Source organism: Dromiciops gliroides, chromosome 2 (genome assembly GCF_019393635.1).
Source record: "Dromiciops gliroides isolate mDroGli1 chromosome 2, mDroGli1.pri, whole genome shotgun sequence".
NCBI classification, from domain to species: Eukaryota; Metazoa; Chordata; class Mammalia; order Microbiotheria; family Microbiotheriidae; genus Dromiciops; species Dromiciops gliroides.
In genome coordinates this window covers 309696751-309713974 of record NC_057862.1, presented here as the reverse complement: position 1 = coordinate 309713974, position 17224 = coordinate 309696751, and the positions used below count along the sequence as shown (strand labels likewise).

The window sequence follows — 17224 nt, the reverse complement described above, 5'->3', positions numbered from 1 at the left end:
ACCCACAGTGATGATATAGATGACACAAAATAGTTATTTGGATTTTGTTGTTTTGTTTTGTTTTGTTTTTTAATAATGGAGAGCTGTAATGGGAACTAGCTAAAGAAAGACGTCTATAGAAATGTGTTACAATACTCATGCTGTTGTAAGTAAAAGATAAATAAAAATATGAACCCATGAAGGGACATACTTAAGAGGAAAGAGAATGTGAAGATAGAAGAGGAGGAGCTGAACCAGCAGCAATTGGAAGAAGAAAAAAGAGCATTTATGAAACCTTATCAGGTTACTTAAGAAACGGAGAGCACAATTTGAAGAAGGAAAAATCAACATTTGAAAGGATGACGATTGAGCCACAGGAATTGTAGGACGTTTTGAGAGAAACAACAATTTGCACCTTAACAGAAATAAAAATGCATTATCAAGAATCACCCACCTTCCCTGAGTTATCCGAGCCAGTCTCCTGCTTCTGGCCTCTTTCCCCAGAAACAGGACACGGAGGGAGGTTAGGGCTGAAGGCCATGAGGTCATTCTTGGCCGCCCCTTCGCCAGAGCAAACCCGACGCCGCTGCTGAGAATAAGACCAGCTCCCCACTTCACTTGAGCACACCAGTGTAGGCTTCCCAGGCCCATACGAGGCCTGTGGAGGTGCGGAGCACCGAAGCGCCACATACAACAGTAGACTCAGCACCAGCAGGCTGGACACTGAGCAGATGGCGATGATCAAGTAGACATTCACATCCACCAGCGCGGTCTCTTTTCCCACACCAGCCTTGGCCGAGATCCCCGAAGCCCCTGAAAAAGCCTTTGAAGTCTGTCCATTCTCCACCACTGACACGCACACAGTGGCCGTGGTGGACAGGGCTGGCTCTCCGTGATCTTTCACCAGCACCAACAGCGTCTGCTTCAGTCCGTCAGATTCCTCCAGAGCCCGTGTTAGGCTGATCTCACCCGTGTACAGCCCCACGCGAAAAGGGCTGCGACCAAGGCCCACCTCCGGCTGCAACTCATAAGACAGCCACGCATTGTAACCAGAGTCCGCGTCGACTGCCCGGATCTTGGCCACGACCTGGCCAGCTGTCACCGACTGCGATAGCAACTCAGTTACCGGGACCGCACCTGCTCCGGACCCTGAGTGAGGGGGCAGAACCACCGGAGAGTTGTCGTTTTCATCCAGAACAAACACTTGCAGGCTCACGTTGCTGCCTAAGGGTGGGAAGCCTGCGTCCCGGGCGCTCACCTGGAACTGCAGCAGCTCCAGCTCCTCGTGGTCCAGGGGCTGCAAGGCGTACACTTTCCCGCTCTCCGAGTGCACAGACACGTAGCTCGACAGCGGACGCTCCCCCACCCGCCGCTCCACCAGCGAGTAAGACACCAGCGCGTTCTCTTGCGCATCCGGGTCAGACGCCGACACTGTGAAGATGTGACTGCCTGGCGGGTTGTTCTCCTTCACAAACACTGTGTACACAGGCTGCTCGAAGGCTGGCGCGTTATCATTCACGTCTCCGATGGCCACAGACACGCTGGCCGTGGACCAAAGCGCTGGCTTCCCGCCGTCCCTCGCAGTCACCACGAGCTCGTAGGCCGGCACGCTCTCGCGGTCCACAGAACCCTCCAGCACCAGCGAGTAGTAATTTCTGAACGTGGACACCAGCGCGAAGGGCCCCGGGGGTGACAACGAGCAAGTCACCTGTCCATTGGCTCCAGAGTCTCGGTCAGACACGCGGATTGAGGCAATGACTGTCCCCGGAGGGGCATCCTCCCTGACTGGAAGCGACAATGATGTCACTGCGATACTTGGGATGTTATCATTGGTGTCCAGGACTTCCACCAGGACCCTGCAATGACCCACCATTGGGGGCGTCCCTTTGTCTGTCGCGTCAACAAGAATTTCATACGAATTAACGTCTTCAAAATCCAGATGTCCTTCAATTGAAATTTCTCCTGTATCTGGATTTATATGAAACTTATCTTTAGTCACAGATGAAGTGAGACTATTGAAAGAGTACAAAATTTCCCGATGAATGCCCTCGTCGGCATCGGAGGCATTCAGTTTGATCACTAAGGTTCCATGAACTGCATTTTCTAATATCTTCACTTCGTATTCTGATCGCTCAAAGGTGGGGGCGTTATCATTCACATCCAGAACTGTGATGAGCAGCTGCACTGTGCCGGTGAGTTCAGGTTTACCCCCATCGGTGGCTGTCAGTATTAAGTAATACTCAGGAACTTCCTCTCTGTCTAGAGGTTTTTTCAGCACTAGCTCAACCAATTTACTTTGGTCATTCTTTGATTTTACTTCTAGAATAAAGTAATCATTGGTGCTGAGCCTGTAAGTAAGTAAGGCATTAGAGCCAATATCTGGGTCAGAGGCTCCCTCTACAGGAAACCTAGAGTCCGGCAATCTGGATTCTGGAATAAACAGTTTTTGTTCTTTCACTGGGAACACTGGTGGGTTGTCATTAATGTCCCTAATCTCCACCTCTACATGGAAAACCTGCAGCGGTTTGTCCACGATCACCTCCAGGTGGATGCTACAAACTTTGTTTTGACCGCACAGCTCCTCCCGGTCGATCCGAGAATTCACAAACAAGATACCGTTCTGCACGTTTACCTCCAGGTAGTCCCTGCGGTCCTTGGACACCACCCGGAACAACCTCGACACCAGCTCCCCGACCTCCAGACCCAGGTCCTGAGCGATTCGCCCCACGAACGTACCGTGTTTTGCTTCCTCAAGCACGGAGTAATGGACCTGGCCGCTCCCCACCTCCCAGGATGTGTGGAGCAGAAATAAGAGCAGCAGCTGCTGGGCTCTCCAGTCGCCTCCCCAGGAAAACACCATCGCAGACGCTCTTTCTTTATTCCAAAGGGTAGATCAAATACTCAATAAAGGTAAATATGGGAGTCCGTTTCCTCCAGTCTTATTCTGCAGCCTCCGCCATTGTTTTGCATCATTTAACAATGAAGTATAGTCTCCTTCCAAGACCCAAAGATATCGTTCAGCGATATTCTGTGGTGGACAGCGACATCATGTGGCAGCAAAACGTAAGTCAAATATTTTCTTTATGGTGTAAAACAGCAACTCGTGTTTCCCAGCATTTAATTTTGTTTCATTTATTTGTTTTCATTGTTCGAGTTTTGCGAGCTGTAGCAGCAAGAATTGCAGTTTTCTCCGTTGAAGAAAAGGAAACTAGCATTGTAACTGCTTCTCCTTCCTTACCATGAAGGCAATGATGCTTTGTTTCTTTTGTGTCTTTAAATTGGTTTTAAATATTCATAAAGTAGATGATACCATAAGGAAAGAAATTTAGCTTAGTAAGAGCTGCAAATTGCGCAGGTTTTAGAAGACTAAACAGGAGCTCTTGTATCTATGTTAAGAGTGCTGGATGAGAGACTCCGGAAGAGTCAGAAGACAGGTCTGGTTCCTGATTACTGTGGTCTTGAGCAAATCACTTACCTTCTCAGACCCAGTTTCTTCACATGTAAAATGGGCACTGTAATGCTAGCTGGTTAAGGAAATCACTTTGTAAACTTTAAAGTACTATATGAATGTGAATTATATAATCTTGCATTTTATAATACTTATGATGCATTTTATTATTGTCAATAAATATTAAGTGCCACTGTGTGCCAGGCACTATGATAAGCAGTTAGGATACAAAGAAAGAGAAAACACAGCTCCTGCTCACACGGAGTTCACGGCTGAATAAAAGAGATAAGTTGCAAACTACTACTTATGAACTGTTTGTATTCAGGGAGAAAATGGCAAATAATCAAAAGAAGGAAGGCACTAAAATTAAGGAGGATTTTGAAAGGCTTCTTGTAGATATTGATATTATAGGTAGGACTTGCAGAAATCTAGGGAATCCAGGAGTTGGATATAAGAAAGAAAAGCATTCCACACCTGTAGGACAACCAGAGAAAAAGCCCAGAGCCAAGAGATGGAGTGTTTTGTTTGAGGAACAGCAAGGAAGCCAATGTCAATGGATTGCAGTGTTTGGGAGGAAGGCTGAAGAGCTATGTAAGGTGTAAGATGACTAGAAAGATAGAGGGGCAACTTATCAAGGGCTTTCTATGCTAAACAGAGTATTTCGTATTAAATTTTGGAGGTGATAGGGAACCAGTGGAGTTTGTTAGGGGTTGCATGACTGACTTCACTTAGAAGACTTATGTCTGACAGACCTGTCAAGTAAACTATTGCAATAGTCCAGCCATGAAGTGATGAGGGCCTCCACCAGGGTGGTTGTACGTGTCAGATAAGAAGAAATGGCACATGGAAGAGATGTTAGGAAGGTAAAATCAACAGCTCTTAGAAACAAATTGGGTATTGGTGTTGAAAGACTGTGGATTCGAGGATGACATCGAGGTTGCAAGTCTAAAGAACTGGGAGAATGGTGGTGCCCTCAACAGTAATAGGTAAGTTAGGAAAAGAGAAGGGTTTCTCCAGAAAGATAAATACCAATGAGGAAAATATCCCTGGAGGCAAGCTTGGAGTAAGAAAGGCCTAGATTTAAATTATACATCTGATGCATACTGGCTAGGAAACCCTGGGGCTGTAAATTTGAACACTCAGTGCTTCCCAAACAACTGTTTAAAATCCTTACCTGCAAAACTAATATTGACCTGTATAACAGAAGACTTTCTCTCTCTAGAAGTTTCCTAACCCAAGGTTACAGGTTGCTACTTTTAAAAGTTACATTCTAATTGTTATTTACACGATCTCCAACATAACTTAGATTTTTTTCTTTTTCTAACATATTTTTATTTAATACTAAAGGAAATTAATTTGATTGCTTTTTAGTAGCGATTCTCCTTGACCTCCCCGTGGTATTTAACTAAAAAACTTCATTCTGTAAAAAAAAATTCCCTTTCTCCTTCATTTATGCTTAAATAAATACTATTTTTTCTTCAAGGTCTAGTTCAGATGCAATCTCCTCTAAATTCCTATAGTACATTTTACTTCATTTATTACATAGTCTTTGTACAGTACAGTTAGTTTTGAGACTTATCTGAATCAGTAGTCTTATTCTTCTTTGATGTCTCCTAGTTAGTTAATAATTTTTGCTTGCTTGTCTGTGCTTAGCATATAACCTTTCTTTACAGTAGGCACTCAGCAAATTCGTTCAGAAGACTGAATATATAATTATAGTTCTGGGGGGGCAGCTAGATGGCAGGAGATAAAGCACCAGCCCTGGATTCAGGAGGACCTGAGTTCAAATCTGGTCCGAGACATTTGACACATACTAACTGTGTGACCCTGGGTAAGTCACTTAACCCTCACTGCCCCGCAAAAAAAAAAACAAATAAATAATAATAATAATAGTTATGTTTCTTCTTTATTGCTATGGGGGTTGGGGAGTTAAGTTTTTAAGATCCTTAGACAATACTAAGTGGTCGATAGATTATCACTCAAAGAGTTAGTAACAAGGTCTGCTCTAACACTATGGCAAAATCTAGTCCTCTCCTGGTAAGGTTCCTTCTGCTTTTTGATACTCAGTAACCATTAGGAAAGCAACTAAGTCTTGTGTCCTTATTTAAGTTTCTTAGGTCCTCAATAAGATTTTTTTTGGCCGGGACAACAGGGGTTAAGGGTTAAGGGTCAAGGGCCGGTGCTTTATCCACTGCACCACCTAGCTGCCCCCCTTAATAAGATTTTTTAACAGGCATAGCACTAACAAACTCATCTCTTGCCTTTTTAATTTTCAGTAATTCATTGAAGCTAATTTTTTTACCCCAATTCCTGACCATTTCCATTATTAAAATGGTCATTAAGTTTACCTTGATATTATGAAAGAAATTAGTGACAGAAATGTAATGCCATCCCCCATGAAATTTAATGCTTTCTCCCTTATTCCAAAGACCCCTACCTTTACTTCTTCGAATGAAAGAAGAAAATCAAAATTATAGTGGAAATAGGTTTAGTGACCCCTGCTTCTATGATCTGCCAATCTTAACAAATAATATTTCTGATATGATGCCAAGAGAACAAACATATTGCAGATTCTGAGTCTCAGACTCAAATTTAGTGTTCTCATAAAATAAATAGAGTTGTCAAACACATTGGCAGTTGATTAAGAACATCTTTATACTTTCAATATCCCCAATATTGTTAACCATCAATATTTCTTCCATACAAATAAAGAACCTTAAGGAATAAGAGGAACTAGAAATATGCAACATATGAGAAAGTATTGATTTTTGTCCTTCATATTTTCATTAAAGAAGCCTAGTCATTTTTACTAACAAATCTACTTTTACCAACTTTTTCTTAACCACCTATCATCTAAAGAGCACTGTATGCAATAATGAAGAGATTTAAAACTTAGATCAGACATTATTCCTGTGTGCATGGTATTTAGGCAATTACCGTAATAGACAGAAAATGAAGATACATTTTGGAGATAGCGAAATAAATTGTTATTGGAGGTCAGGAGAGAAAGAGAGGGGCTTACATATGGAAACACAGAAGGCTTCTGGAAAGAGGTGAGTTGTGGTTGAGAATATCAAGGGAATCAATAAAAAAGTGAAGGAAGACAACCTAGCCGTATCAGATTTCAAACTATATCACAAAGTGGTAATCATCAAAGCAATCTGGTATTGGCTAAGACATAAGGTAGTGGGTCAGTGGAATAAATACACAATACTTAGTAGTCAATGACAACAGTAATCTAGTGTTTCATAAACACAAAGATGAAATCTTTGGGGGAAAGAATTCACTATTTGACCAAAATTACAGGGAAAATTGGAAAGCAGTTTGGCAGAAACTAGGAATAAACAAACATCGTAAATTATTTACTAAGATAAGGTCAAAATGGACATATGATTTAGACACAAGAAGTGATATTGTAAGCAAATTAGGGGAGCATGAATTTTTTTTGTCAGATCTAAGAATCTTATTTTATTATATTATTATGTCAAGAGTATATAACATTAATATATTATGTTAATATATTATATTGAATAACTTCACTAAGGAACAGTTTATGGCCAAACAAGAGAGAGAGGGATAGAATGATAGGAAATATAAAATATAATTGTGACTAGATGAAATTAAGAAGTTTTTTGCACAAACCAAACCAATTCATACAGTTAGAAGGAAAGCAGGATACTGGGAGCAGGGGGCTTCTACAGCAAGTTTCTCTGATAAAGGCTTTAATTTTCAAATATATGGGGAACTGAATCAAAATTATAAAAATAAGAGTAATTTTCCAATTGATAAATGGTCAAAGAATATGAACACATACTTTTCAAGAAGAAATCAAAGCTATCATCATAAAAATGCTCTAAATCATTATCTATTAGAGAAATGCAAATTAAATCCACTCTGAGGTACCCCTCATACTTATCAAATTGGCTAATATGACAGAAAAGGAAACTGACAAATGCCGCTGGGTATGTGGGAAAATAGGTACTTTAATGCACCTTTGGTAAACCTGTGAACTGATACAACCATTCTAGGAAACAATTTTGGAACTATGACCAAAGGGCTATAAAACTTTTCCTATCCTTTGACACAGCACTACTAGGTCTTGTATCCCAAAAAGGCCAAAGAAAAATGAAAAAGACCTATATGTACAAAAATATTTATAGCATCTCTTTTTGAAGCCTGAAGGCATTGGAAACTGAGAGGATGCCTTTTGAATGGAAAATAGCTTAACAAGATATAATATATAAATGTGATGGACTAGTACTATGCTATACAGTGAAGGGAATGGTTTCAGAAAAACCTGGGAAGACATGTTTGAAATGATGTGAGGTGAAGTGAACAGAACCAAGAAAAAATGTATACAAAACTATCAATATTGTAAAGATTATCAACTTTGAAAGCTTTTAACTCTGATTAAGAAAATGACCAACCACAAATCCAAAGGACTCACAATGAAATGTGGGCAGCTAAATGGTTCAAGGGATAGGCTGTTTGGCCTGAAATCAAGAAGACCCAGGTACAAATCTGGCCTCAGACACTTTCTAGCTGTGTGATCCCAGGCAAGTCACTTAACACTGTTTGCCTTAGTTTTCTCCTCTAAAAATAAGTTGGAGAAGGAAATGGAAAATCAGTCCAGTATCTTTGCCAAGAAAACCCAAAACAGAGTTAAGAAGAGTCAGACAAGACTGAACAACAACATGAAGAAATATGCTAAACACTTCCAGAGAGGAGAGAGTCAGAGACAGAAAGTGAGACAGAAAGAGACAGAGAGACAGAAAAAGAGAGAATTGACTTGGTGTAGAATAAAGCATATTTTCCTTCTCCTCTTATTTATATTTTATTGGACATGGCTAAAGAGGGAATTTGTTTGGCATGACTATACATAATTGTAATGGGTTTTGTTTTTCTTAACCTTCTCAATGTTTCAGGGAAAGGAAGGAGGACAGGAAAGAATTTGAAAAATAAGCTAAATTGTATTTAAAGAAAGAAAATAACCAATAGCAAGTTCTAGGATAGTGTACCCAAAATATTGGGAGTGAAGCAAATACATTGCTTTTTACCTACATGTAAATTACTCAAGACCTAGAGTGTTAAATAAGGAAAGTGAATAAAACTTCAATATTCTTTGCTTTTTTCAGTTACATAGTAAGCACTTGATAAATACTTGATTGGTTGGGGAAAATATGTAGTCATATATAATATAATTTGAGAAAGCTTGCTTATTCCATTCATCACATATGACTTCAATACGTGCATATGTGAAGATTTTGCAGAAATTAGAAAGTTTACAAATGAATTGATAAGTATTAGGTATCCTCCCCTCTTTCAGCTATCTTGACATTGAATCTTTCAACAGTCTCAAAATGGTATAAAAAACTGGGTCTAGCCCAACTATTCTTCCTTTTGTCATCTTTAATATCATTTCTACTTCTTTTTCATACAGTACATCAAGGACTTTGATATTAGATTACAAATGTACTAATTCCACTGTTGTTGATAGAGAAACGAGTGTTATAGAATCCTGATGATATTGACTCCTTTTTGTGTCTTTGTTGCACTCTGAGTTTCATTCTCAAATGTCATTCTGATTATTTGGCTTAGTTGGATCTATCACTAATCTTTCTGTAAAGCTCTTTAGTCCACTGCTTTTAACTATTTTATGAGTTAATACCGGTCATCAACTTCCAACATCCTCTTGCAAAAGACTTTACAGAGAAGCATAAATTCTAAGCCTGTGTTGACCTGTTCTGTCACATCATATCATATCTCAAAGAGAAAAAGTGCTTACTTGATCTAAGGCATTTTCTGGACTATTTTGATCTAATCATTCTGTGACTTATTTGCATCAGTAAAAATCCTTAGGAAATAAATGTGGTCATAGAAATGATGCTGTGCAAAATTCTTCAGATACTTGAACCATTTTATCCTAAAACTTTTGATAGTTATGTTGAATTGAACAAGGATTTTTCAATCTCTTCACAACCAAGAGCACTGCTAGTTACATCTCAGCTACTAAAACTCTTCATGGATAAGTTCCCCCAAAGGCACAGGAATTCTAGGATATCGTTTAATAACAGAGTTCTTAAACAAGATCATGTAATATGGAACTTAGTACTTCAACATTTTTTTATTTCATCAGCCACGCATTCCATGAATGAGTGTAAATTAAAATATTTTAGCTGACAGAATTTCATGAGTTGATGTGACCAAATATTCCACCACCTGGAGGCCAACATTCTGGGGCTTAGCCTCTCTGAACTTGGATAACAGTAGAAATGCAGTGTTTCATGTGCCAGAATAGAAGCTTTGGGGGAGCTTGGCTCTGTTGTTGTGGTCTTCGAAAAATTCAAGGTCACTATCTATGGTGAAGCCTCAGAGCAGGACTTTGGTAGATGCATGTACCCATTAGACAGACAGTAAATAATAACTGAATGGTAACATTTAATAACTCTGAGACATATTTTTGCCCCAATGAAAATGTGACATATCACCAACAGCTTAAGATACATCCCTTATACTCTATCCAGTAATATAATTTCCCCATGTTTGTTCTCCTTAATGCCATTTTATTTCCTTTGTAAATAACTCAGGGGATGTGCTGATAGAGTTTCAAAGTGGTGGTTCCACTATCGTTGATGGAGAAATCATTCAATATTATTGTTTTTCAAAATAATTTTCCTTTTTCTTATTTGTATTCCTTTTATCATTGTTATCTCTCGGTGATTTTGCTTAATTGGATGTCTTACCAAAGTTTCTTTTAATTGGTTTTATCCTTCAATATTAAAGATGAGTTGATATTTTAACCCTCATGTTCCATTTATTCAGTAAGTAAGAAATTTGCCAACTAAAATGTTTGCTGGGCTCTTTTCAGCTTGTAATGAAAGACCTATCAACTTCTGGGTGAAATAATTAATGTCAGTTTTGGTGTCAATGTAATTTCTGTTGTCCATTGTACGTTTTTGTTTTCTATAACTTGTTTAAGTTATCCAAGATTGAATCTTCTTAGTTTTACACCACACCTTTTTCTCGTTTCATTTCTTCCTGTTTACTAAAAGTTCTGATCTTAATTTTGACAAGTCCATGGTCTGACTGGGGACAGAAATCTGACTTAGGGATAACTTTCACATACATTAAAAATCTTCTCCTGTCTTTTAAAATGGAGTTGGTTTTATTCATTGGCAATGCCCTTTAGTGCTCACACTGTCCAGTGCTATATAATCTAGAAGTAAGTGGCCTCTCTCACATTTTCATCAAATATTCTACCATGTATATCAAGGTATATTAATAAACTCAAAGTCTATAGCAATCAATTGTGTTCACTGACACATTATGACAATACCTACAGCAAACCTCAGTTTCCCCATTTATAAAATTAGGTTAATAATAGCACTCATCTAAAAGGATTTTTGTGAGATCAAATGCAAATACATCTGCAAACCATTTTGCAAAGTTTAAAATGATATATAAATGCTAGCGAGCTATGGCACAGATGATTAATGTTATGCTTCGTAAAGTATTTTTCACAGTGGCTATGCAATGCTTTTAACACAAAGCAACTAGATAGCTTCAAAGAGTATTATCCAAAAATTGATTTTGCCTATCAAAGAAATGGAATGTGTATTAGTGCACAATCCCTAAATGATATCTATGGCACAAAATAATAATGTGAGTGCTGTTTGTTAATAATGTTTTGTGTGTGTGTGTGTGTGTGTGTGTGTGTGTGTGTGTGTTTTTAGTGAGGCAATTGGGGTTAAGTGACTTGCCCAGGGTCACACAGCTAGTAAATGTTAAGTGTCTGAGGCCGGATTTGAACTCAGGTACGTCTGACTCCAGGGCCGGTGCTCTATCCACTGTGCCCCTGTTTGTTAATAATGGAGAGCTGTAACGGGAACTAGCCAAAGGAAGAATTCTATAGAAATATGTTCCCATTGTTACCCTGTTATAAATAAAAGATAAATTAAAACCTCGATCTATGAAAAGACATCCTGAACAAGGAGGAAAGATGAAGAGAAAATGGAGGAGATGAAAGAAGAAAAAGGACCATTTGAGAAAGTTATCAGTTTGCTTACGAAATGGAAAGCATAATTTGAAGACAGAAAAATCAACATTTGAAAGGATGACGATTGAGCCACAAAAATTCTCGAACGTTTTGAAGGAAACAGCAATTTACACCTAAACAGAAATAAAAATGCATTATCAATAATCACCCACCTTCCCTGAGTTATCCGAGCCAGCCTCCTGCTTCTGGCCTCTTTCCCCAGAAACAGGACACGGAGGGAGGTTGGGGCTGAAGGCCATAAGGTCGTTCTTGGCCGCCCCTTCGCCAGAGCAAACCTGCCGCCGCCGCTGAGAATAAGACCAGCTCCCCACTTCACTTGAGCACACCAGTGTAGGCTTCCCAGGCCCATACGAGGCCTGTGGAGGTGCGGAGCACCGAAGCGCCACGTACAACAGTAGACTCAGCACCAACAGGCTGGACACTGAGCAGATGGCGATGATCAAGTAGACATTCACATCCACCAGCGCGGTCTCTTTCCCCACACCAGCCTTGGCCGAGATCCCCGAAGCCCCTGAAAAAGCCTTTGAAGTCTGTCCATTCTCCACCACTGACACGCACACAGTGGCCGTGGTGGACAGGGCTGGCTCTCCGTGATCTTTCACCAGCACCAGCAGCGTCTGCTTCAGTCCGTCAGATTCCTCCAGAGCCCGTGTTAGGCTGATCTCACCCGTGTACAGCCCCACGCGAAAAGGGCTGCGACCAAGGCCCACCTCCGGCTGCAACTCATAAGACAGCCACGCATTGTAACCAGAGTCCGCGTCGACTGCCCGGATCTTAGCCACGACCTGGCCAGCTGTCACCGACTGCGATAGCAACTCGGTTACCGGGACCACACCTGCTCCGGACCCTGAGTGAGGGGGCAGAACCACCGGAGAGTTGTCGTTTTCATCCAGAACAAACACTTGCAGGCTCACGTTGCTGCCTAAGGGTGGGAAGCCTGCGTCCCGGGCGCTCACCTGGAACTGCAGCAGCTCCAGCTCCTCGTGGTCCAGGGGCTGCAAGGCGTACACTTTCCCGCTCTCCGAGTGCACAGACACGTAGCTCGACAGCGGACGCTCCCCCACCCGCCGCTCCACCAGCGAGTAAGACACCAGCGCGTTCTCTTGCGCATCCGGGTCAGACGCCGACACTGTGAAGATGTGACTGCCTGGCGGGTTGTTCTCCTTCACAAACACTGTGTACACAGGCTGCTCGAAGGCTGGCGCGTTATCATTCACGTCTCCGATGGCCACAGACACGCTGGCCGTGGACCAAAGCGCTGGCTTCCCGCCGTCCCTCGCAGTCACCACGAGCTCGTAGGCCGGCACGCTCTCGCGGTCCACAGAACCCTCCAGCACCAGCGAGTAGTAATTTCTGAACGTGGACACCAGCGCAAAGGGCCCCGGGGGTGACAACGAGCAAGTCACCTGCCCATTGGCACCGGAGTCTTGATCAGACACGCTGATTAAGGCAATGACTGTCCCTGGAGGGGCATCCTCCCTGACTGGCAACGACAATGACGTCACTGTGATACTTGGGATGTTATCATTGGCGTCCAGGACATCCACCAAGACCGTGCAATGACCAATCATTGGGGGCGTCCCTTTGTCTGTCGCGTCAACTCGAATCTCATACGAGTTAACATCTTCAAAATCCAGATGTCCTTCAATTGAAATTTCTCCTGTATCTGGATTAATGTGAAATTTATTTTTAGTCACAGGTGGAGTGAGACTATTGAAAGAGTAGAAAATCTCCCGATGGATGCCCTCGTCCGCATCTGAGGCATTCAGTCTGATCAATAAAGCTCCTTGGACTGCATTTTCTAATATCTTCACTTCGTACTCTGGTCGCTCAAAAGTGGGGGCATTGTCGTTCACATCCAGGACTGTGATAAGCAGCTGCACTGTGCCCGTGAGTTCAGGTTTGCCCCCATCGGTGGCTGTCAGTATTAAGTGATGCTCAGGAACTTCCTCTCTGTCTAGAGGTTTTTTCAGCACTAGCTCAACCGATTTACTTTGGTCATTCTTTGATTTTACTTCTAGAGTAAAGTAATCATTGGTGCTGAGCCTGTAAGTAAGTAAGGCATTAGAGCCAATATCTGGGTCAGAGGCTCCCTCTACAGGAAACCTAGAGTCGGGCAATCTGGATTCTGGAATAAACAGCTTTTGTTCCTTCACTGGAAACATTGGCGGATTGTCATTAATGTCCTTGATCTCCACCTCTACATGGAAAACCTGAAGAGGTTTGTCCACGATCACATCCAAATGGATGCTACACACCGGGTTTCTACTACACAGATCCTCGCGGTCAATCCGAGAATTCACAAACAAAATGCCGTTCTGCATATTCACCTCCAAGTAGTCCCTGCGACCCTTGGACACCACCCGGAACAGCCTCGACACCAGTTCTCCGACCTCCAGACCCAGGTCCTGCGCGATGCGTCCCACGAACGTACCGTGTTTCGCTTCTTCAGGCACCATGTAATGGACCTGGCCGCTCCCCACTTCCCAGGATGTGTGGAGCAGAAATAAGAGCAGCAGCTGCTGGGCTCCCCAGTCGCCTCCCCAGGAAAACGCCATCGCAGACGCTCTTTGCTTTATTCCAAAGGGTAGATCAAATGCTGGAATAAATATAAATACGGGTGTCCGTTTCCTCCAGTCTTATTCTGCAGCCTCCGCCATTGCTTTGCATCATTTAACGACGAAACAGAGCCTCCTTCCAAGACCCAAAAAGATATTGTTCAGCGATATTCTGTGGTGGACAGCGACATCATGTGGCAGCAAAGCGTAAGTCAAGTATCTTGTTTATGGCATAAATTCCCTAACTCATGTTCCCCAGTATTTAATTTTGTTTCATACCTTTTTTTCATTTTACGAGGTTAAACAACTCTTTTTGTACAGAACTATAGTTTCCTACAGAAAAGGATACTAGAGTTTTGACTCTTTCTGTTGTTTTACTATGGTGATTGTGCTTTGTTTTGTATATTAAATCAAATGTAAGTATTCAGAAAGAATAATAAGGAAAGAATTATAATAATAAGGAAAGAAAATTAGTTTAGTGCTTCCTGTTGTAGAACTGGAAAATGTGAACGTTTTAGAAGACGAAACAGGAACTCTGGTATCCATGTGAAGAGTGCTGGATGGGAAAGTCAGAAGAGTCAGAAGACTTGGGTCTGATTCCTGACGTCTCCTTACTGTGGCCTTAGGCAAATCACTTACCCTCTCAGAGCCAGTTTCTTCACACATGGGCACAGTAATGCTAATTGGGCAAGGAAATCACTTTGTAAGCCTTGAAGTACTAGATGACTTGAATTATATAATCTTACATTTTAAAACTTACATTTATAAATAGTCAATATATATTGAGTGCCACGGTGTGCCAGGCACTATGCTAAGCACTTGGGATATGAAGAAAGAAAAAACACCGGAGCTCACATTTGAATGGGGGAGACATCTTTCTAACAAATACTTATTAACAGTTCACATTCAAAATAAATGAGAAATTATCAACAGAAGTAAGGCACTAGAATTAAGGGAGATTTGGAAAGATTTCTTGTAGAAGTTGGGGTTGTAGGTAGGACCAGCAGGAAGCTAGAGAATCCAAGAGGTGGGCAGATGTAGGAAGAGTATTCCACACTGGTAGGACAACCAGAGAAAATGCCCAGAGCCAAGAGATGGAGAGTTTTGTTTGAGGGACAGCAAAGAGGGCAATGGCACTGGATTATAGATTTTTGGGGGCAAGAGGGATGCTGAAGGATTATGTAAAGTGTAAAATGACTAGAAAGGCAGAGGGCAATTTAGCAAGGGCTTTCAATGTTAATCAGGATGTTATGCCCAGTGCTAAAGGTGATAAGGAAACATTGGAGTTTCATAAGAGTGACATGGTCAGATCTACACTTAAGGAAGATCTCTTTGTCAGCTGAGTGGAGGATAAGTAGAAAAACAGATGGCAGGCAGACCTATCCAGTAAATTATTGCAATTGTGCAAGCATGAAGTGATGAGAGAGCCTGCACCAAGGTGGTTGTGTCATGTCATCTCCTATGAAATTTTAGTTCTTTCCCCCTTTTTTCAAGTCTCTCTATCCTTATTACTTCTAAAGAAAGAAGAAAAACATAGTTATAGACAAATTAATCTTTAGTGATTCCTGATTCTGTGATTGCCAAACCTAACAAATAATATTTCTGACATGATGTTAGGAGTACAAATACATATTGCAGAGTCTGATTCTCAGAGATTAAAATTTAGAATTCTCATAAAATTAATGGATTTGGCAAACACGTTGGCAGTTAGTAAAGAAAATCCCTATCCCTTCATATCCCAAACATTATTAACCATCAATGTATCTTCCACACAAATAAGGAACCTTAAGGAATTAGAGAAAACAGCAAAAAAAGGTTGAGAGACATGCGAGATATGAGAAAGGGAAATAATAATCCTGACCAATCACTAGATTCTTATCACTAGCCTAGTCTGTGCTCAGATGAGACAAACAGAAATATGCCTGATCTGGAAAAATGGCCATCACACAGATTTCTGAATTAATTATAAAGAAGAAGGAGAGCTTAAGAATCAACTTAAATGTAAGCACTTAAAGAACAATTTTCTTAAAAGCAATAAGATTTTCTATTTTCTCTATGAGTAATGATACTAAAAGTCTTCCTATGAATTTTCTCTGTTGTGACCAATAAGATTACTCTTCCTAAATCTCAATGATAAAAAATTATTTGGACATTAAATTTATGTTTATATTTGGTTATTAAATTTACAAATGAAAAGAAATGTCACCGCAATCAAAACTAAGAGCACAAAATGACTGAGAAGAAATATATCACTGGGTCAAAACCAGCTGAAGTGGAGCAGCTAGGTGGCGCAGTGGATAGAGTACCTGAGTTCAAATCCGGATTCAGATGCTTAACACTTACTAGCTGTGTGACCCTGGGCACGTCACTTAACCCCAATTGCCTCACTAAAAAAAAAAAAAAAAAAAAAAACAGCTGAAGTGAAGTACTTAATATCATTTTTAAAAGAACAATCAGGAGGTATATCAAAACCAAGTCTGAAGTTTCAAGTCTGAAGAAGAAAGGCCTCCATGATAGTGAAGTGTTCAAAATTTGATACTGAAAATCTAAAGTTCAGAAGATATGAAAGAACACAATCTCAATAATGCCCAATGTAGGTGACATCCAAGGATTAGATTCTGCCAACAATAGTTTATCCGGGTAAAATATTGATTTTTGTCCTTCATATTTTCAAAGGAAAGGCCTCTTTACTATACTAACAAAACCATTCTTATAACTTTTAATAAGCACCTCCCATCTCAGAGCATTGTAGGCAATAATGGAAAGAGGTAAAGATTAGACAAGCATTTGGTCATAGTTCTACTCCAGTGTGCATGGTATTTAGGCAATCACTATAATACACAGAAAAAGAAAATACATTTTAAAGCACATTTTGGAGACTGCAAAACAAATTGTTATTAGAGATCAGGAGGATAAGAGGGGAGTTTACATATGGAAAAAGAAGGCTTGAAAGAGGTAAGTTTTGGTCAAGAATATCGAAAATCGATTGAAAAAAAAAACAGTGAAGGAAGACAACCTAGCAGTACCAGATTTTAAATGATATTACAAAGTGGTAATCATCAAAATAATCTAATACTGGATAAGATATAGGTTGGTAGATCAGTAGACTAGATTAGGTACACAATACAGAGTAGTAAGTGACCACAGTAATCTAGTGCTTCATAAACCCAGTGATCCAAGCTT

At 40.8% G+C, this 17224-nt stretch overlaps 3 protein-coding genes across 5 annotated transcripts in view; all 3 read right to left on the bottom strand.

Moving 5' to 3' along the window:
* LOC122740813 (protocadherin alpha-C2-like) overlaps positions 1-17224 on the bottom strand; it is a 275331-nt gene that overhangs the window by 222541 nt on the left and 35566 nt on the right. The window lies entirely within an intron of this gene.
* LOC122742008 (protocadherin alpha-8-like) lies at positions 419-2884 on the bottom strand. The gene has a single exon (XM_043985961.1). The coding sequence runs from the start codon at positions 2837-2839 to the stop codon at positions 419-421; it is 2421 nt and encodes an 806-aa protein (XP_043841896.1). The 5' UTR covers positions 2840-2884.
* LOC122741984 (protocadherin alpha-8-like) lies at positions 11621-14125 on the bottom strand. The gene has a single exon (XM_043985923.1). It carries the CDS (start codon positions 14039-14041, stop codon positions 11621-11623), a length of 2421 nt encoding a protein of 806 aa, XP_043841858.1. The 5' UTR covers positions 14042-14125.